General features: G+C 38.0%; 1 protein-coding gene across 2 annotated transcripts in view; it reads left to right on the forward strand.

The window, feature by feature from the left end:
- UTP20 (UTP20 small subunit processome component) overlaps nucleotides 1–22,819 on the forward strand; it is a 91,920-nt gene that overhangs the window by 20,314 nt on the left and 48,787 nt on the right. For both annotated transcript variants that reach the window (XM_027107322.1, XM_027107321.1), the window contains exons 16-25: nucleotides 986–1,136; nucleotides 1,800–1,862; nucleotides 2,668–2,826; nucleotides 3,946–4,022; nucleotides 4,776–4,855; nucleotides 5,099–5,342; nucleotides 14,825–15,010; nucleotides 18,291–18,381; nucleotides 19,462–19,547; nucleotides 20,128–20,253. In XM_027107322.1, the coding sequence (XP_026963123.1) occupies nucleotides 986–1,136; nucleotides 1,800–1,862; nucleotides 2,668–2,826; nucleotides 3,946–4,022; nucleotides 4,776–4,855; nucleotides 5,099–5,342; nucleotides 14,825–15,010; nucleotides 18,291–18,381; nucleotides 19,462–19,547; nucleotides 20,128–20,253 (1,263 nt within the window). The remainder of the gene's footprint in view (nucleotides 1–985; nucleotides 1,137–1,799; nucleotides 1,863–2,667; nucleotides 2,827–3,945; nucleotides 4,023–4,775; nucleotides 4,856–5,098; nucleotides 5,343–14,824; nucleotides 15,011–18,290; nucleotides 18,382–19,461; nucleotides 19,548–20,127; nucleotides 20,254–22,819) is intronic.

The raw sequence follows: 22,819 nt of genomic DNA on the forward strand, positions 1-22,819 counted from the left end.
AGAGCCACTGCTGAGAAACCCTCCTCTCGTGGTACCCAGCCTACTCGGGATAAAACCCGCAGTCCTCATCATGTTCCTCGGGGCTCTGTGTAATCTAGGCCCTGGCTTCTGACCTCGTCCCCAGCCACTCCTCCTCGTTCACTCTGTTCCAGCTGCACTGGTCTCCTCGATTCTCCTCACATAGGCAAGCACACCTGTCTGGGACTTGGCGTCGCTGCTCCCTCTGCCGGGAATGCTTTTCTTCCAGGTGCCTTTTGGCTCTCTTCTTGACTTCCTTCAGTCTGTGCCTTCTGTGACCACCCCCATATCAGACAGCACTCCTCTTCACCCCCTCGCCCTCTCCCCCACGCACCAGTCTCTCAGTCCAGCCTCCTTTTCCTGAGGTGACCTTCCCCTATTAGAATATAAGCTCCAGGAGGATAGGGACTTTTTCCTTGGTTTCCTGCTATAGCCAGTATCTAGAAAAGTCACTGGTACATGGCAGATACTCAGTAAATATTTGTTGGAGGATAGCACATCGTGGTTAAGTGGCTTGTCCAGGGTTACGTGGGTGATGATGATGATGGGCTGGCTTCAAGCCTGGACTGCCCTACCCCAGAGCTGATGTGCCGGCCCCCTGCTCTGTACTGTTTGCCTAATAGCTCAGTACCTGGCACATAGAAAACACTCAGTGAATAGTATATATCCCCCCTTATGTCACTGTCACTTATGAGTATGTGGATTGAAAAGACAGCATTTGACTTCAGTCAAAACACCGTATTATAATCCTGCCTCTGCCTCTGGCTGTGTGTCTGTACTCGAGCGTGTGGCTCACTGTTGGTGGACCTCAGATGCTTCATGTCTCAAGTGATGCTACATGTCCACGTAAAACTTTCACTTGTTCCCTCTTACATTCCTTTCATCAGTGATAATTTTCTGTCGTTTCTAGTATAGCCTAAGTTCTCTGTGGTGTATGGTACGGTTTGGATCTAATATCTCGTTGCAGAGCGTTTCCTTTGGAGCCGTCTGTGTTGCTGTTGGCTGATCTCTATTATCAGAGATTATCCTTATGTGGCTGCAGGGGGCCACTTTCAGAGGAAGCTCTAATGGAATTATTTCCCAAGTTACGAGCAAACATTTCAACTGGCATATCCAAGGTACTACGGTTTTGTGGTGTGTTCTCTGCCTCTCATCTTTTGTTTTATGCGTGTATTGCCAGTGGTTGTCAGAGCTCCTTAATCAGAAAATGCTGCTTTGGGGTGGTTTCTATTTAAAGCAGTGATTCCTAAACACTGACCTACAAACTGATTGCAGCAGGATTAATTGGGGCGCTTACTAAAAATATAAATTCTGGGTCCCAACACCCCCAAATTCTGATTCTGCAGGCATAGGGTGGAAGTGACATATCTGCATGATTTTTCAAAGCTCTGTAGGTGATTCTGCTGCTCATTCAGGTGTATAGAAATACCTGAACATGTTATTTAGAAATAAAAATCATTAATTTCAGTGGAATTGTAAGCTTAATCAGATTCTTTGCGCTTATTTACAGAGATGCCTATAGTGTTATAGTTCAAAGAAGCAGCACCGTTTTATGAGCAACCTTATCTTCTCAGTCTAGTCTGGTCATTAATTGTTCCAAGTACCATTTGAATAAGGTGTTGGTTGGTGTTGAATATGAAATAAGGAATAGAATAAACATGTATTACTCTGACAAGTGGTATATCTTTCATAATTCCATGAAACTTAGGTCTCACTGACTCTTAATCAGTTTCTTATGTTTAAATAGTTGGAGTTTGAAACATGCCTTTTAATTTCTCTAGATTCGGCTTTTGACAATAAGGATCCTAAACCACTTTGAGGTTCGGCTTCCAGAATTAATGGAGGTATTTTAACTGTTCATTTTGGGTAACTTTTAAAAAATGTAACTTGACATATTGTTTTCCAAAATGATAATTTTGCAAAAAATTCAAATACCGTGTAAATATCTATCACGAAGTTTGAAAAAAACTTTGCCATTCTTATTCCCATCCCCTCAGCAAGGCCACCACTGAAAATCCATAGTTAGTTGGTGACTATTCTTTCAGACTTTTTGTATATACACACATAATTTAAACAAATGGTGTCATGCAAGTTTTTCCATATCCGTACCTCTAGCCCTACCTCATTTCTTTTGAGGTTTGAATAGTGCCCCACAGTTTAAAATATTGTATTTAACCAGTTCCCTCTTGATGGACGCTTAGGTGGGTTGTTGGTAGTTTTGCAGCATTTCTAATAATACTGCCGTGAACATCCTTACACAGATACCTTTGTTCAGGGAAACATTTCAATAATGCAAATGACTACTTCCAGAAGTAGAAATTACTTGTACTTAGAAGTAGAATTGTACAGTGAAAGTATATGTACATTTTCTGTATTTCAAAAACTATTGCCAGTCAACTTGAGTGATTTTGAGAATTACTTTCCTGTTTTTTACTTGTCATGTCTCTGCTAGACACTAAACCTAAATTATCTACCAAAAAGTAAATGATGTGAGGAAGAATGAATCATTTACTCAAAAAATATGTTGCTTATTTAATTTAAAACATTAACATATGCCAGTTTTTCTTTTTTAGACTTCTGTTCACATTTAATGTTCTTTTTGGAAAATCAAAATACTGACCTGCCTCCTGGTTTCCTCTGGTTGTTCAGGATGACGAGCTCTCAGAGCGTCAGTCTGTCTTTGCTATATTACGCCAGGCAGAACTTGTGCCAGCAACTGTGAATGATTACAGAGAGAAGCTTCTTCATTTGAGAAAACTAAGACGTGATGTGGTACAGACTGCAGTCCCTGATGGGCCATTACAGGAGGTAAAAACAGTGTTTGAGTTTTTTTTTTTTTTAACTCAGTTTATACTTTAAGATCTGTTTAGCTGGCATTTGAGAAAAGAGAAGCATACTAAATAGTCACCAAAAAGTTTTAAAAAAGAGAGAGAGAGAAAGAATTTTTAAAAGCAAGAATTATAAAAAAAGAATTTAAAACTAAGCAAATACCCAGTTCTGTTCAATGCTTTGAGTTAAATGGCTCCACAGCCTTTTCAACAGTAGAAATAATTTACTATCCTCCCTTCTCCTGAGTATGTGTGTAGTATGTGAGGGTAGGTAGTAGGTGGCAGCAGGAGGAACAAGGTCAAGTTGACAGCCTGATACTCTTCTCCAGATTTGTTCACTGCTGCAGGACGTCAGCCCTCTACCTTTTGTATCAGGGATTTTCCGTCCATGACCCTTGAGGATACATCACTATCCCTTTGGGAAGAAGGTCAAGTGGAGGCATTCCCCTTTCAAGCAGAGCAGTTCTGTTCTTAACCTGTTCTGTATATTAGCGTCCTGTATTATGTTCCATTTGGAAAGGGACTCTGCTGCTAAGGTAGACACAAGCACCCCACCCCCAAATAATAATAGAACTACCACTTTACATGATGTTTCCTGAGTGCACGGGGATGCTAGTAACAGTGACTGTCATTCCAAAAGGCGACTGTGAAAACTTCAGACCCTCTCAACTGAACTCTTAATGGCTAGTTTTGAGAACTCACACATCTGCTCATAAAGCCTCAGCTGCCATTCACATAGTGCTTTGCTGGGTTCTTTGACACCTGTGCTTTACTGATTACCGTTCAAGTTTTGTCTTGTCAGGTGATGGCAGTATTTGTTAGGAATGAATTTAATCATGAGTCAAATCTGTTTATTCAAATATATCCTTTATTTGTGAACATCTGGAGTGAGTTTGAATACTGTGTTTTCTTAAGTGATTCTTCTCTGTTAAATAGTGAGTGACCTTTTGGGAAGAGGAGGAAAATTACTGTACCTGAATTTTGGATTGGCACCTGCAAGTTTTTTCTTAAAGCAGAAGCTTCTTTCCAAACCTCAGGTTGTCCAAGTCAGGATCCTTGCATTTTGGTGCTGATCTAAACTAATTTCCTATGCTTGCAGGTGCCACTTCGTTATCTGTTAGGCATGTTATATGTTAACTTCAGTGCTCTCTGGGATCCTGTTATTGAACTCATAAGGTAAGCCTGGGTGAAATGGATGAAGCTGTTGTGCTTTCACTACTGCAGAATGATGATGGAGCCAGTATTATACTCTGGGGTGTGATTTAAGTGAATGGGTGTGTATGGTATTTATAGCTACCTTAAAGCCTTTGTGGGACAAGATGAAGAAAAAGTAAACATTACTTATTCTATCTGATGCCAAGTTTTTGACAATTCAGTTGTTTTGTATATGTTTCTCTGTACTTTGAAATAACTTTGGAGGACTTTCTCTTTTTACTTTATATTATACACCTGTATTATTGAATTTTTTTACAGTAATAAGTACTGTATAATAATTTTATGCTTTTATTTATATATATTGAGTCATTGAGCCAAACTTTAATTTAAAAATTAAAAATTAAATTTAAAACCCTTGCTGTCTAGTATCCAAAACCCTTTAGCTCTAAAAAGGACGTTCATAATCACATAAAAAATACATATGTTGTGCTTCATTTATAGAAATCTGTCCTTCTGCAGGCATTTGTCTTCAGAGGGCCTACTCTAGCTTTTTGTCAGATTGGAAATATATTATGTGTGGCCTCTCAAAACCCTAAATATTAGACCTTAGCAGAACAGGCATCTTGAAAAATAAAGTACAAAAGTTGTTTACGACCCCACATTCAGGGATAACTTAATTAGTATTTTAGTTATATCCTTTCACTTTTTTTTTGTATGAGATATCTCAAAATAGGGTCCATACCACGGGTTTTATTTTATGATCTTTACTCTTAGTTCTCATGCACGTGAAATGGAAAATAAGCAATTTTGGAAAGTCTACTATGAACATCTAGAAAAAGCAGCTACACATGCTGGTATGTAAAGGGATATGAAGGAGGGGGCTGCGGGAGGAAATGGTTGTTTAACTGTTTAATTTCTATTGCTTAATTACACATAAAGTTGGAAAGCAGAAATGAGAAATGTATTATCTCTGATAACCTTTGGATACTGTTATTATTTGTTTGTATTACTAGAGAAAGGAATGCCATTACTGGCAGAAACACATAGGGTAGTTGTTAACATTTCTCTAGTGGTGATGATGACCTTTTTTCTTTCAGAGAAAGAGCTGCAAAATGACACAAGAGATGAGGAGAGGTCCATTGGAGATGCAAGTTGGGAGCAGACTCAGGAAGGAAACGTTGGAACTCTTTATCATGAGCAGTTCGCATTGAAAACCGACCTTCAGGAAAGACTGGACCATACCAATTTTCGGTTTTTGCTCTGGCGAGCTCTGGCAAAATTCCCAGAAAGGGTAGAGCCACGGTCCAGGGAGCTTTGCCCGCTTTTCTTGAGATTTATCAGGTAAGTGTTCTTGCCTAGGAATATGTCTTTGGTAGGGTGTGAGGAAGAGAAGGTGCAAAGTATTAAATTCCCAGATTGGCTGAGTTCTTTTCTTAAATCTGTCATCTTTTCAAATCATTGGCACCTCTCTAAAGCACTGGCTCCATCAGATAACAACTAAACAACTTTTGTTTACCACTTAATCTTACATAAACCAAAGTTTAACCAGCCCACAAACGCTATTAATAAAAAATTGCAGATTTCAAAGTAAGAAAGGCCGTACCGAGTTAGATCAGTGTACAATGGCCTTGTTATTTCTTGCCCTATTGTTGTTTTCTTGCCTGCCTGGGGCTGAAAATTACTTTCCAGTAACTCAACCTCAGCCACTCTGTTTTGAACCTCTTGACTGTTTCCCATGATGCCGAGGAATGTACTCTCAAAGAATAACAAGAACTTTCTGGAGCACTGTTTTATTTTGACTAGGTATGCTGTGTGAGAGTCAGATTGCTTTAAAACTCTAAAGATAAGGGATGCGGTATATAGAACAGTACTAGTCAATCAATAAAAGTTATGTTTTCTGGAAACATTTCATTACATGGGAAAATGCTGTAGGGTTAGGTTAGGCAGGCTACAGACCACAGCCAGCCAGGCTAGTTCAAGGAACAGCTAGAGAGTCTTGTGGCTACAGCAGGGTGATCCAGGAAGAAAGTAGTTGGAGGTGAGGGCAAAAATTTAACAGGAGACTGAATATGTGTAGGGCCTTTAAGTTTTTTACTGTCAGTGAAATGGAAAGCCATTGGGAGGTTTAAGCAGAAGGATGACATGACTTAAGTTTTCTTGAGGATTTTTCTGGCTGCCATGTTGAGAATGGACTGTAGGACAGCAGTGGTGAGAGCAGAGGGACTGCAGAGTAGAGTTGGGAGGAGACTGCAAAAGTCTGGGCAAGAAGTGATGGTGACCAAGGTGGGAATAGTGTAGATGATGAGAGGTAGTTGAATCCTTGACAACTTTTGAAGGATTTCAATTCAAAAAGATATATTTTTGAAGAATTGCAACTAGATTAGCCTGTGGGACTTACCAACAGATCACTCGTGGGATGGGGGTTTGGGGGGTGCACGAAGGAGGAAGGGGAGGAATCAAAGATGTCTGTAAGGTTTTGGCCTGAGCAACTGGAAGAACAGAGTTACCATTTACGGAGATTGACAGAAATGCAGAAGTTTGCTGACTTGTGAGGAAGATCAAGAGTTCATTATTTAAAACATGTTAAGTTTAGGATGCTGAATAGACATCTAGGCACAGATCTCAAGTAGGCAGTTGAGTGTAGAGTTTAAAGTTCAGGGGAAAGGTTTGGTTTAAAGATAGTAAATTTCAGACTCATCAGTAAGTATATGGATGGTTTTTAAAATTATGAGACAGGGAATGAAGTCACACCTGGGGGTTTAAATGTAGAGAGGGAAAATTTCCAAGGACTAACAGCAATATTCAGAGGTTGGAAGATAAGGAATCAGCCAAGGATGCCAGGAAAGAGTGATAGAAGAACCAAGACCACTTAATATCCCTTGAAGGAAGTATTTCAAGGAGGGAGTAAACAGTGGAATCAAATGTGTCTGAGACATCAGTCAGATGAAGAATAAGAATTAACCGACACAGAAAGATAGACACGATGAAAAGGCAGAGGGCTATGTGCCAGATGAAGGAACAAGATAAAAACCCAGAAAAACAACTAATTAAAGTAGAAATAGGCAACCTTCCAGAAAAAGAATTCAGAATAATGATAGTGAAGATGATCCAGGACCTCGGAAAAAGAATGGAGGCAAAGATCGAGAAGATGCAAGAAATGTTTAACAAAGACCTAGAAGAATTAAAGAACAAACAAACAGAGATGACCAATACAATAACTGAAATGAAAACTACACTAGAAGGAATCAATAGCAGAATAACTGAGGCAGAAGAATGGATAAGTGACCTGGAAGGCAGAATGGTGGAATTCACTGCTGCGGAACAGAATAAAGAGAAAAGAATGAAAAGAAATGAAGACAGCCTAAGAGACCTCTGGGACAACATTAAACACAACGACATTCTCACTATAGGGGTCCCAGAAGGAGAAGAGAGAGACACAGGACCAGAGAAAATATTTGAAGAGATTATAGTTGAAAACTTCCCTAACATGGGAGAGGAAATAGACACCCAAGTCCAGGAAATACAGCAAGTCCCATACAGGATAAGCCCAAGGAGAAACACACCAAGACACATAGTAATCAAATTGACAAAAATTAAAGACAAAGAAAAATTACTGAAAGCAGCAAGGGAAAAACGACAAATAACATACAAGGGAACTCCCATAAGGTTGACAGCTGATTTCTCAGCAGAAACTCTACAAACCAGAAGGGAGTGGCATGATATACTTAAAGTGATGAAAGGGAAGAACCTACAACCAAGATTACTCTACCCCACAAGGATCTCATTAATATTCAATGGAGATATCAAAAGCTTTACAGACAAGCAAAAGCTAAGACAATTCAGCTCCACCAAACCAGCTCTACAACAAATGCTAAAGGAACTTCTCTAAGTGGGAAACACAAGAGAAGAAAAGGACCTACAAATACAAACCCAAGACAATTAAGAAAATGGTCATAGGAACATACATTTCGATAATTACCTTAAACGTGAATGGATTAAATGCTCCAACCAAAAGACACAGGCTTGCTGAATGGATACAAAAATAAGACCCATATATATGATGTCTACAAGTCGCCCACTTCAGACCTAGGGATACATCCAGACTGAAAGTGAGGGGATGGAAGAAGATATTCCATGCAAATGGAAATCAAAAGAAAGCTGGAGTAGCTGTACTCATATCACATAAAATAGACTTTAAAATAAAGAGTGTTACAAGAGACAAGGAAGGACACTACATAATGATCAAGGGATCAATCCAAGAAGAAGATATAACAATTATAAATATATATGCACCAAACATAGGAGCACCTCAATACATGAGGCAACTGCTAACAGCTATAAAAGAGGATATCGACAGTAACATAATAATAGTGGGGGACTTTTAACACCTCACTTACACCAATGGACAGATTAATAAGGAAACACAAGCTTTAAATGACACAATAGACCAGATAGATTTCATTGATATTTATAGGACATTCCATCCAAAAACAGCAGATTACACTTTCTTCTCTAGTGTGCATGGAACATTCTCCAGGATAGATCACATCTTGGGTCACACATCAAGCCTCAGTAACTTTAAGAAGGTTGAAATCATATCAAGCATCTTTTCTGACCACAGTGCTATGAGATTAGAAACCAATTAAAGGGGAAAAAACATAAAAAACACAAATACATGGAGGCTAAACACTACATTACTAAATAACCAAGAGACCATTGAAGAAATCAAAGAGGAAATCAAAAAATACCTAGAGAGAACTGTCAGTGAAAACACGACAGACAATCCAAAACCTATGGGATGCAGCAAAAGCAGTTCTAAGAGGGAATTTTATAGCAATACAAGCCTACCTTAAGAAACGAGCAATCTCAAATAAGCAATCTAATGTTACACCTAAAGAAACTAGAGAAGGGAAAACAAACAAAACCCAAAGTTAGCAGAAGGAAAGAAATAAAGATCAGAGCAGGAATAAATGAAATAGAAACAAAGAAAACAATAGGAAAGATCAATAAAACTAAAAGCTGGTTCTTTGAGAAGATAAACAAAATTGATAAACCATTAGCCAGACTCATCAAGAAAAAGAGGGAGAGGACTCAATAAAATTAGAAATGTAAAAGGAGAAGTTACAACAGACACTGCAGAAATACAAAGCATCCTAAGGGACTACTACAAGCAACTCTATGCCAATAAAATGGACAACCTGGAAGAAATGAACATGTTCTTAGAAAGGTATAAACTTCCAAGACTGAACCAGGAAGAAATAGAAAATATGAACAGAACAATCACAAGTAATGAAATTGAAACTGTGATTAAAAATTTCCAACAGGGCTTCCCTGGTAGCGCAGTGGTTGAGAGTCTGCCTGCTGATGCAGGGGACACAGCTTCGTGCCCTGGTCCGGGAAGATTCCACATGCTGCGGAGCGGCTGGGCCTGTGAGCCATGGCCACTGAGCCTGCGCGGCAGGAGCCTGTGTTTCGCAACGGGAGAGGCCACAACAGTGAGAGGCCCGCGTACCACAAAAAAGAAAAGGAAAAAATCTTCCAACAAACGAAAGTCCAGGACCAGATGGCTTCACAGGTGAATTCTATCAAACATTTAGAGAAGAGCTAACACCCATCCTTCTCAAACTCTTCCCAAAAAGTACAGAGGAAGGAACACTCCCAAACTCATTCTATGAGGCTACCATCACCCTGATACCAAAACCAGACAAAGATACTACAAAAAAAGAAAATTACAGACCAATGTCACTGATGAATATAGATTCAAAAATCCTCAACAAAATAGTAGCAAACAGAATCCAACAACATATATAAAAGGATCATACACCATGATCAAGTGGGATTTATCCCAGGGATGCAAGGATTCTTCAATATATGCAAATCAATCAGTGTGATACACCATATTAACAAATTGAAGAATAAAAACTATATGATCATCTCAATAGATGCAGAAAAAGCTTTTGAGAAAAATCAACACCCATTTATGGTAAAAACTCTCCAGAAAGTGCGCATAGAGGGAGCCTACCTGAACATAATAAAGGCCATATATGACAAACCCACAGCAAATGTCATTCTCAATGGTGAAAAACTGAAAGCATTTCCTATAAGATCAGGAACGAGACAAGGATGTCAACTCTCACCGCAGTTATTCAACATAGTTTTGGAAGTCCTAGCCTGGACAATCAGAGAAGAAAAAGAAATAAAAGAATACAAATTGGAAAAGAAGAAGTGAAACTGTCACTGTTTGCAGATGACATGATACTATACATAGAGAATCCTAAAGATGCCACCAGAATACTACTAGAGCTAATCAATGCATTAGGTAAAGTTGCAGGGTACAAAATTAATACACAGAAATCTCTTGCTTTCCTATACACTAATGATGAAAAATCTGAAAGAGAAATTAATGAAACACTCCCATTTACCATTGCAACAAAAAGAATAAAATACCTAGGAATAAACCTACCTAGGGAGACAAAAGACCTGTATGCAGAAAACTATAAGACACTGATGAAAGAAATTAAAGATGATACCCACAGATGGAGAGATATACCATGTTGTTGGATTGGAAGAATCAATATTGTGAAAATGAATATACTACCCAAAGCAATCTACAGATTCAATGCAATCCCTATCAAATTACCAATGGCATTTTTTACGGAACTAGAACAAAAACTCTTAAAATTTGTTTGGAGACACAAAAGACCCCGAATAGCCAAAGCAGTCTTGAGGGAAAAAAACAGAGCTGGAGGAATCAGACTCCCTGTCTTCAGACTATACTACATAGCTACAGTAATCAAGACAACATGGTACTGGCACAAAAACAGAAACATAGATCAATGGAACAAGGTAGAAAGCCCCGAGGTAAACCCACGCACCTATGGTCAACTAATCTATGACAAAGGAGGCAAGGATATACAACGGAGAAAAGATGGTCTCTTCAATAAGTGGTGCTGGGAAAAACTGGACAGCTACATGTAAAAGAATGAAATTAGAACACTCCCTAACACCATACACAAAAATAAACTCAAAATGGATTAGAGACCTAAATTAAGAGTGGATACTATAAAACTCTTAGAGGAAAACATAGGAAGAACACTCTTTGACATAATCACAGCAAGATCTTTTTTGGTACACCTCCTAGAGTAATGGAAATAGAAACAAAAATAAACAAATGGGACCTAATGAAACTTAAAAGCTTTTGCACAGCAAAGGAAACCATAAACAAGACGAAGAGACAACCCTCAGAATGGGAGAAAATATTTGCAAATGAATCAACGGACAAAGGGTTAATCTCCAAAATATATAAACAGCTCATGCAGCTCAATATTAAAAAACAAACAACCCAATCCAAAAATGGGCTGAAGACCTAAATAGACATTTCTCCAAAGAAGACATACAGATGGCCAAGAAACACATGAAAAGCTGGTCAACATCACTAATTATTAGAGAAATGCAAACCAAAACTACAATGAGGTATCACCTCACACCAGTTAGAATGGGCATCATCAGAAAATCTACAAACAACAAATGCTGGAGAGGGTGTGGAGAAAAGGGAACCCTCTTGCACTGTTGGTGGGAATGTAAATTGATACCGCCACTATGGAGAACAGTATGGAGGTTCCTTAAAAAACTAAAAATTGAATTACAATATGATCCAGCAATCCCACTACTGGGCATATACCCAGAGAAAACCATAATTCAAAAAGACACATGCACCCCAATGTTCATTGCAGCACTATTTACAATAGCCAGGTCATGGAAGCAACCTAAATGCCCATCGACAGATGAATTTATAAAGAATATGTGGTACATATATACAATGGAATATTACTCAGACATAAAAAGGAACGAAATTGGGTCATTGGTTGAGACGTGGATCGATCTAGAGACTGTCATACAGAGTGAAGTAAGTCAGAAAGAGAAAAACAAATATCATATATTAACGCATGTATGTGGAAACTAGAAAAATGGTATAGATGAACCGGTTTGCAGGGCAGAAATTGAGACACAGATGTAGAGAACAAACGTATGGACACCAAGGGGGGAAAGCCGCAGGCGGGTGGGAGTGGTGGTGTGATGAATTGGGCCATTGGGATTGACATGTATACAGTAATGTGTATAAAATTGATGACTAATAAGAAGCTGCTGTATAAAAAAAAATGGTTATCATTAATTTGTGAGAAAATTTTCCACTTATTTTCCTGTATCTAATAAGTTAGTTGTATGCTTTTTTCTTCTTTATTCTCTTAATGTAAGTAACTATACTGATTGACTTTAGAAAGTTAAACCTTTCTTGTATCGTTGGAATAAACCTCACTTGTCATGATAGATTTAAAAAAAAAAAAAGTATTGACCATTGGCTTTGGAAGTGACCTTAACAAGAGTTGTTTTGGTTGACCTGATAGGGATGACCTTCTGATTAAAATGGCTTAAGAGAAGATGGAGAAGAAAAATGGAAACAGCAAGTGTGGGCAGTTCTTGAAAAAAGGAAGTAGACGTAGGTGGAAGGAGGTGTGGGAGCAGAAGGGGAGCCGTTGTTGTCTGGGTTGACGTTGAGCTTAAACAGCCTGTGTGTAGGCGATGCTAGCATGAATGATCCATAAGGGAGGGGAAATGGGTAATGCAAGAGAGGGGATAAAATCGCGAGAGCCCTGACTTTGAATAGGCAGGAGGAGACAGGATTCTGTGCATAAGTGAAGAGGTTTGCCTGGATAATTCATTCTGGGAAAGGTTACAAGCAAAGATGCACACAGGTCAGTAGATATGGTGGTGGAAGAGTAATGATTTTCTCTTTTTTTCACATAGGTCTTTGGGCTTTATGTCTAAACAAGAGCAGTGACGTTCAGCTTCCTTGCCTTGTTTTGAAGATCATGTAGTGTTTATCAGTTGTTTTGTGAATTGCAAGGGGCTGTACCTATGCAAGCCGGTATTAAAGGTGTTAGTAGGATATGAAGTTCCTATCATGTTAATTTTTCAAGTTTTTCCCCAAAGAAATAAATTACTCCTTAGCTTAATGTAAAGACCTTCCTCTAGTAGCACAAGGTGCTGTGAGGTGTGGATGGAGGGCGGAGCCTGTAACAGGATGTGAGTCTCTGAGTTTAAGAAAACTTAAAGACTGAAAAGACACAATTTTTTAAAAATGTTGAAGATTAATTGGCACTGATTACCTATAACTAATACTTTTGTAAATGATCCAAACTAATGAAAAACCCAAAGGTCACCTTTAATTCTGACTTTGAAATATATTATGGGCTTTTAATTTGGGGGGTTATAAATTTATACTTCTAAATATGTTTCATATAATTTGGTATTAGGACTAATTGTGAATCCGTTGTAAACATTCTCTGAGAAGAACCAAACCAGAAGCAGAAATGAATGACTAACAATAGCAACAGTATCTCAGTGATAGGTGACATTTAATAGTACTTGCTGTGTGTTAGACACTCTTATAAGTGCTTTGTATGAATTATGTAATAAATGAATGAGTGAACATGCTGTGCATGGAGGTAAAGGTTAATATGTCATGTGGTTAATTGAGGGCTGAGAGTATAGTACACACGTTTTTAAATGGATAATGGTGCAGTTTTTAAAGGACAACTTTGCTCATTTCATTCATTCATTTATTTTTTATTTATTAAGGGTAAGATCCTGCTAGCTAAGAGTACAGCATTGAGTATGGTAGGGTCTCAGCCTTCTAGGTTTAGTGTTGTGTATTAACCTATAGTGTATTTCTTCCAGGTGTGCTGGTAGGATGCTATCCTCAAATATGTATTGCATCAGTGTATTTTTAAATTTATTTATTTATTTATTTATTTTTGGCTGCGTTGGGTCTTAGTTGCTGCGTGCGGGGGCTCTTCTTTGTTGTGGTGCACGGGCTTCTCATTGCAGTGGCTTCTCGTTGTGGAGCATGGGCTCTAGGCACGCAGGCTTCAGTAGTTGTAGCACGACGGCTCAGTAGTGGTGGCTCACGAGCTCTAGAGTGCAGGCTCAGTAGTTGTGGCACACGGGCTTAGTTGCTCCGTGGCATGTGGGATCTTCCCGGACCAGGTTTCAAACCCATGTCCCCTGCATTGGCAGGCGGATTCTTAACCACTGTGCCACGAGGAAAGTCCCTATCTGTATTTTTGAGTGAGGACTTTAAAGTCTATCTGATCAGTTTCCTTATATCTATAGCCCAGTGTCACGCACAAAACAGACAACAAAGTAATAATTGTTGGATGAATGAACCAAAGTGACACAAAACTAATGCACTGAATGATAGCCTTCAAGATAGCATTAGTTACCTACAGCAATGGACCAAAATTAAAAGGATGGAATTCAGTGAGAACAAATGTGAATACCAACTGCACAAGCTTAGTTTAGAGGAGCCAAAATATAAAGCCTGACTGATTTTCATTGCCTGGACATTTAGTCTGAGTCTGTGTCATGTTGTGACTTCCCTCAAAAGCAATGAATTGATAGTCCCGCCTGTCTTACCAGCTCATACCTGGAGGACTGAATACTATAATATAATCTACCCCTATCCCCTCCTCCCCAAGTTGTGGTTCCAGAGACAGGGAGGCTGATATCAGCTTAGTCCAAAGTAGACATTTCAAATATTTTCAACAGTGTAACAATGAAGTGGCTGTCTTCTGCAGTTAGTGATTGACTTGTCAAATTAGGTACTTAAGAGGGGCTGAGTTTAAATGTTGTAGAAGATGCTTGACTAAGGTGCCTCTGATGTCTCTTCTGTGTGTGAGTCTGTGGACTGGGGACATACATCTGTCATAAACATTTAGGATATTTAGCTTCATCTGTTTCATATTACTCTCTTTCCACTGTAGCAACGAGTATTACCCAGCAGATCTGCAAGTTGCACCAACCCAGGATCTGCGAAGAAAAGGCAGAGGGCTGGGGGCAGAGGAAATAGAAGAGGAACCTGTTGCTGGAGAGGATGAAGAGTTGGGGGAAGAGCTGGCGCCCCAGGATGAACCCTCACAAAAGAAAAAGACAAGAAGAGCTGCGACCAAGTAAGTTCAGCATTGCTGAAAGATTACAGATCCACAGATCCAGGAGGAGCGGGAAGAGACCTCTTGTGACCTCCTGTGAAATAGTCTGGGACAAGATGAATTACTCAGATAATTATTTACCAAAGTGCTGAATCTTCCTGAGATTTTCTTTTACAACCTGAAGAAAACTGCCAGTGTTCTGAGTTTTTTCTTTGCTTGCTTACTATTTATTTTTTCTTGTTTAGCCACAGAATGTTAAGAGTTTGGGGACTTTGGAGTCATCTGATTGTAGCGCCTTTTTATAGATGAGAGCACTGGGGCCTGGAGCAGTTGAATGCCCTTGACCTTTGTCGTTCACTTTCATAGCATTGGGACATTATGTTCGTGTGCTGGGGCAACACAGAATGGAACATCTTTTCCCTTATAAATAAGCGCATCAGCACTCTTGACTTTGCCTTTTGACTTCTTTCCTGATTACTTTTGGCTTTCTTTTTTTCCATGCTGTTACATTCTCTTTCTGACTCTCTGGTTTATTCATTTACCTGAATTGTTAGAAACGTTAGAAAAAAGAAGTGACTCTGCTTTCAGAAGGTACTCCAGCTTACTTGAATATTGTCTGAATTGGGGTGTCAGAGATCCACCAGACTGGCGTTGCTGTGTTATTTTAACACTTTACATCTCAATCTGATATGCATATTTGTTGAGTCTTTCCCATGAGCCATTTGTTAGCTCATCATTCAGCAACTGTATCAAGGTCCTTTTGCTAAGTGCTGGGCAACAGAGATGAATGGTACCTAGCTTCTGCAGAGCTAGAAGCTCAGTCTAATGCCTGGTGAAATATTTTAACAAAGTATTTTTAAAGGAGTTACAGGAGCACAGTAAAAAAAAATGACTTAATTCTATCACAAAGGGAAGACTTTTACAAAGGGGAGGGCACCTTTGAAGCTGCAAGACAAAAGTTTGCCAAGCACAGAAGGGCTTGCCAGCTAATGGAAATAGTATATAAAGCACAGGAGTTTACATACTAAGATCATGGCTAAGCTTCATGGAACCATAGTTCCTTCTCTGCTCCTACCTTCTCACAACTCTGAGCATTCTATCCCCTACTACTTCCTCTAAGACAGAGATTGCTCTTTTCGTCTTTGTATCCTTCAGCATAACAGCTATCCAAAGGTTTGTCCTTGTGTTTATTTGTTGAATAAACGAATAAGCTATTCATGCATTCATACCTCTTCCATTCTCACCCCTGGACCTTTGCTATGTCCTTCTTTCTGCAGTCCCCTTGCCTCATTGCTGCCAAGTGAAATTCTAGTCGTACTTCAAGGCACAGTTCTCATTCTGCTTCTTCACTGAAGCTTTTCCTGTCTTTTAAACTAGAAGTTATCTTACCCACCGTCAAGCTTTGATAACAGCTGTTCATACCTCTAATCAGGTGCTGCTCCTTGCCTTGGGTACTAATTTTTTTATAAATCATCTATGTAAATTAAAAACTCTTTAAAAATAAGTTCCATGTCTTAATTAATTTTCCTGCCCCCTGTAGCCAAACCTAGAATGTTGCTAGCATTCCCCATCATTGAAAATGTAAGTAAATGGATAATCACATTCTTGGGGCCATCTCGGTATATTCATAGCCCAATGTCATAATCCATGGAACACGTTCCTCACTGGCAAGTGTTTAATGAGAACGTGAAAATTAGCTCCTGTTCTCTTTGTCTCCTGAAGGCTACATGGCACATAAAAAATAATAAATGTTGAGGGAAAGCGTATATGTTTCAATAGATTTTAAAAATTTATTTGTAAAACTGAAAAGGCTCAGTGATAAGTAATTACAGAGACATTGTATCAGTCAGAGCTTTCCAGAGAAACAGAACCAGTAGAATGGAGATATATATGGGGGTGTGTGTGTGTGTGGAGAGATCTGTTTTAAGGAATTGGCTCACGTGATTATAGGAGCCAGCAAGTCCAGAATTTGTTGGGCAGACAGCAGGTTGGAAACTCAGGCAGGATTTGATGCTTGTAGTCTTGAATGTGAAGTTCGAAGGGTAGGATTTCTGTGTGACAGTCTTACGGCAGAATTCCTTTTCTGAGAAACATCAGTTTTTGCTCTTATAGCTTTCAATTGATTGGATGAGGCCCATCCACATTATTGAAGGTAATCTCCTTTATTTAAAGTCCACTAGTTGTAGATGTTAACAACATGTACAAAATATTTTCATTGCAACTCCTAGATTAGTGTTTTGTTACATAACTGGGTACTGCAACTTAGGTTGACACATAAGACTAATTATCACAGGCATTTCAGCTAAATATAAATAATAGTGCTTCCCTTACCCCTGTTTCTCTACAATATCTTAAAGAGGTCATAATTTCCAGCCATTTTTCTCTATATTAACTAGTAGGGCTTTCACAGTTTTGCTTTCTTTTGCCTAAAACAGAGAAATGTGTTGTTTGCTAAACCCTTGGGAGCTGAAGCACCACAACTCGTGGTCTTGCATTCAGTCCTCGCAGAAAATCTGGGAGGTCTTGTCTTTGTCGAGATGAGGAACCTGAGACTCTGAGACATTCAGTGACTTTCCCCAAAGTCAACAGCTCAGAATGGCAGAACCACACATGCAGCTGGTTTCCACCTCTCTTCACTTCTCCCTGCTTAAGTATTTTTAAAGCCTTGTAGAGTCTATGAATTAAAAGTTGAGCATGCAAATGCAGTAGAAGCGCTCTTCTCGTTCTGTCTCGGTGGATGATGTGGTTTGTTCGAGGCAACCCCATCTTCAGATTTAACTTTTACCACAGAGCATTGCTCTTCCTTCCTCCTTCTTGGTAAGCAAGAGCCATGGTTACCCAAACTTGGACCTCTGTTGCCTGACATCAGTTTTTATGTTATATAAAAGTGAAGAAGTGTATATTTTTCCACTTTCCTGTCTACTGCATAGGAACTAGATAAGGAATCGTTCCAAAAATTATCTGTGTTCAATCTTGGAATGTATTACCATTTTGATTACTTTCTTTCTACATTTGGTTTAATTTATGGTTTATTCTGAGGACATCCTGAATGATTTTCTGGGGTGGGGAGCCTGAATTTCAGGGGAGGACCTGCCTGAGATTTGGAATTCCTGGAGAATGATTTCCTAAATGCAAATAATTAAAACTTGTCTGTGTAATTAACAATGAAACTATAGTCAAGGTGTTCAGAGTACCTGTCACAGACTAAAATTAGTGGGTACTATCATCTCAAGAAAATAACGTCTGTTCTTTAATTCTGTTTTTTTCTGTTTTTCTCGGGGTTTTTTTGTTTGTTTTTTAGGCAGTTAATTGCTCATTTGCAAGTTTTCTCTAAGTTTTCGAATCCACGAGCCTTATATCTGGAATCCAAATTATATGAGCTGTATCTTCAGGTAAGTAAAATAAATTCTTACCACTACAGTTACTTGTGAACTTTCCTCTCCCTTTTTCTTTGCCAAAATAACTTTTAGGTTTTCAATAATTGTTGGAATAGGGCCCATATCTATACTTTAAGTCTAATTTTTTTTTAATTAACAGATATTTTCTGTATCTTGAGAAACAGTTTTAGACAGTACTAATTTAGCAGATTTTTAAAGAAATTTGCGGTGACTAAACATTGATCGGCTGTATTAACAGTGAGTGTAACAAAGCGTTAGTTGTCTTGTGAGAATTCGTTGTTAGAAGGGAGTGAGGGTTTGTGCCAAGAGAGCTGCTACTTTTCACTGCTAGGCAGGTTAGCCTTATGGAGCGCCAGGGTTCCAGGATCTTTTCGACTGAATGAAAAAAGAGAGAATAATAGTCAGTGGAAATCACAATATATGACCTTGAGTTCCAAAAAACGTTGCAGAAAAAAATTAACGTCAGAAGCAGAGTAAGCATTGGATGTCATTCTAAACCATCTGGGGAAACGGGATTTTCTCTTTTCATTTGGATGTTTTTTAAATGAAACATATTATTTCATCAGAATTTGTCCTTGTTTTGCCCGTAATTCAGATATAACTTGTTTATAGAGCCAGAGCTCAAAACTCTCAGTTGTCCACAGGAAACAAAATTCTGAACTGACTGATCAGAGAGGCTTCAGAGCCAGGTCTTCTTTCCTGGCATCTTCCTGACTGCTCTTACCTTCACGGTATTAGAAGAGCTCTGTCTCATCACAGGACCAGCCCAGTTGGTGTAAATCTAGACTCATGTAGGGAATTGGCCTTGGGCAAAAGACAGATAGACCTGAGAATCTGGCATGTGGGAGGCAGGTGTCAGAGTTGTGTTTCTGTTCTGTTCTTTGCATATATTCTGTTCGTCTTCCTTTACCACCAGGAAAATGTAAAGCTATTATCAGGAAATCATCCTTAACCCATGTCTAAGAATTTAGATTCTAAGAATTTTAATTGAGCAAATTAGTACAAGTAAATTATGATCCCATGGTATGTGTATATCTAACTTCATTAATTTATTCTATAAAATATCATTCCTAGTTGTTACTACACCAAGATCAAATGGTGCAAAAAATAACACTGGATTGCATAATGACATATAAACATCCACATATCCTCCCTTACAGGTAAGTTATTTGACGCTAAAGAAATACTTGGGGGCTGATTTTTAATCTTTCTACCAGATATCTTCTTATAAAGTAATTTTATAAAGGCCTAGGAAATTCCCTCCTTTCTAAGGTGATCATAATGCTATTTTCAGGTAAGAAACGAAAACTGGAAGTATATTTGTTTGTTAAGAGTGCTTCTCTGTAGATAATAAGGTAGGAGAGAGAATATTAATTGAAAAGTATGTGTTGAGGTGGCTATATCATTTCTTCTTGCTTATACAATGTCATAAAATCTTGGTGATTACTTAGGGAGTCATCATAATCACATCCTAAGAACTGAAGAAAGCTTTCATATTATGCTTTTATAAACAGCTGAATTATTGACTAACCCCTTATAATCCCTTTTACCTTTTAAAATTTGAAAACTTGCCATTTTGGAAGGTATTTGTGTGAAGACTTTCCTTTATGGATGTCAACTACAGTATAAACTATTCTTAATACCTATTTCATTTATATATGTATAGTACTCTATTAATTATATTTTTTAAAAAAGTATTATTGATTAAGTGATGATTTGTGCTGAATTCTATTTTTAAAGGGAAAACTTACAAAGATTGCTTGAAGACAGAAGCTTTAAGGAAGAGATAGTGCATTTTAGCATTTCTGAAGATAATACGGTAGTGAAAGCAGCCCACCGAGCAGATCTGTTTCCTGTTCTGATGAGGTATTTATACACTTTCAAAACTGATTTTTTAAAAGTTGGTCACAAAAACAATTGTGAGTATCGTATCATGATTCAGCAATTGTAATGGAATATTTCATTTTGACTTTTATTTAATTATTTACTTTTAAAATTGGTCTTTTGGGGAAGTCAAATTGTTATAGAGACTTATTTTAAATATTTTGTCCCTAACATGAGAAAGGATCTTGCCATGGTGCTATTTTAATAATACTGTTGAAATTAAATCCAATATTTCTCTAAGGTTTGCTATTGAGAAATAGTATAAATAATTCATTCGTTTGGCATGTAACTACTTACGAGCTGTAAAAACTACTGATTTGTTTTATTTAACCATCCACGTTACAAAACTTTATTACTAGTTTTCATAGTTTTCATTGGATTTTCTGGGTCAAAAAATAATAGTGAATAACAGTCATCGGTCAGATTGTTAGTCCCCTGTTTCAATACCCTTTGAGACCCCATTATACTGAGAGTAGCAAAGGGAGTCCTTACTGCGCCTTTAAGGGCCTGGTATGACCTAGGCCAGACCCACCTCTAACTACACCTCTTCCATTTACCACCCCACTCAGAGCCCATTGCACAACCTTTCTTCACAATACTTAGTCATCCAGCATAGCCTCTTTTCTTATTGTGTATCTCCCCTGCTAGAAGGCAAACTCCATGGCTGTTAGTAAATAGTGGTCAAATGAATTTTGTGTTCTCTTTTATGATATAAATCCCTCTTTCTCTGTTTTTTAATTTACGTATTCCTTACAGAGCCTAGAAGAATTAACTGTGGTAGTAGTGGTTGTGGTTATCCTTGTCTTGCTACTGGCTTTAACAGTAATGTTTCTAAAGCAGTCGTGCTTAAAGTGTGGTCTGCTCCTTCTTGGTGGGGGCTGTCTCAGAGATGCTCTCAGGAGGTCCACGAGGTTAAAACTTTTTTCATAATACTACTAAGACATTACCTTTTCCATTGTGCTAACATTTGTGCTCACCAGGCAAAAGCAATGATGCGTAAAACTCCGGGTGCCTTAGAATGAATCGGGACAGTGGCTCCTGACTGTGCTAGCCATTCTTCATTGCCACAGACCTGGAGTTTAAAAAAATAAAATAAAAAGCTGGTTTCATTCAATGCCCTTAGATGAATCTTGAGCCTTGAGTACTTGTCTTTTTATTATTCTATATGCAAAAATGGGAGGTATGCATAAGACACTTCTGCTGCTCACTCGTTCCCATGGAATTTTTTTCATGTTTTCCAAGTAACTGATGCATGTTACAGGATCATTCATGGGTAAAGATCTGTTCAAAGTGCAAGATAGACAGATGGATTTTAATGTAACAGAGTTCACAGAGTTCACTGATACGGTTTCAGATTCCACCTTGCAACCAGCCTTTAAGAAACTGCTTCCTGTTGAGGTTTGGTGTAGTATCAAAGTGGAATATCCACAGTTATCTGAAAAGAATTATCTGAAAGTTTATAAAACATTTTTCTCTTCTACAACTACATATCTGTGTAAGGCTGGATTTTTTTCAACCACAATATGTTGTAACAGATTGAATGCGGAAGCAGATATGAGAATTCATTTATCTTCTAATAAGCCAGGCAATAAAGAAATTCGGAGGAAAACAAAAAGTAAAACAATGCCTCTAGTCTCACTAATTTTAGGAGGGACAGGTTTGGAATATATAGAACTAATTTTTATTAGAAATGTTACTTTTGCTAACTTGTTTTAACCTGTGCTATGATAAATATCAATAGATAAAACTCACGTATACAAAAGCTCTCCAATAATTTTTAAAATTGAAAAGGGATCCTAATATTGAAGAGTTTGAAAACCATTCTCTTTAAATTTTGAATGTTAAGTCAGTAGTTTTATCATGCTAAGAAAGTAGCTTTTATTACTATGTTATTTATATTTCTGCTAAATGGATGTTGAATTTTATTAGAATGACTATTAACCATGTATTAAAATGATCATATTAACTTTTTTCTATGAGCTATTGATCTGTATTAATCTAATAGATTTTACTAATGATTCTTTCCTGCATTCCTGGGATAATCCTTATTCAGCTTTAATATCGTTTTAATGCAGCACTGGGTACTGTTTTCAGAAATGTTGTGGGGTGTTTTTCCCCCAGTTATTTATTTATTATATTTACTGAATATATTATAAATATATAAATATATTATTTATTATTATTACTGAAGTATTTATAATATTGTGTTAGTTTCAGATGTACAGCAAAGAGATTCAGTTATACAGTTTCCTGTGCTATACAGTAAATCCTTGTTGCTTATCTATTTTATGTATAGTAGTTTGTATCTGTTAATCCTCAACTCCTAATTTATTCTCCTCCCCCTCCCTTTCCCCTTTGGTAATCGTAAGTTTGTCTTCTATGTCTGTGAGTCTGTTTGTTTTGTATATAGATTCATTTGTATTATTTTTTAGATTCCACATATAAGTGATATCATTTAATATTTGTCTTTGTCCGACTTACTTCACTTGGTATGATAATCTCTAGGTCCATCCATGTTGCTGCCAGTGGCATTATTTCATTCTTTTTT

Source organism: Aethalodelphis obliquidens, unplaced genomic scaffold, assembly GCF_003676395.1.
Source record: "Aethalodelphis obliquidens isolate GAN/ISIS:26980383/991018 unplaced genomic scaffold, ASM367639v1 scaffold8, whole genome shotgun sequence".
NCBI classification, from domain to species: Eukaryota; Metazoa; Chordata; class Mammalia; order Artiodactyla; family Delphinidae; genus Aethalodelphis; species Aethalodelphis obliquidens.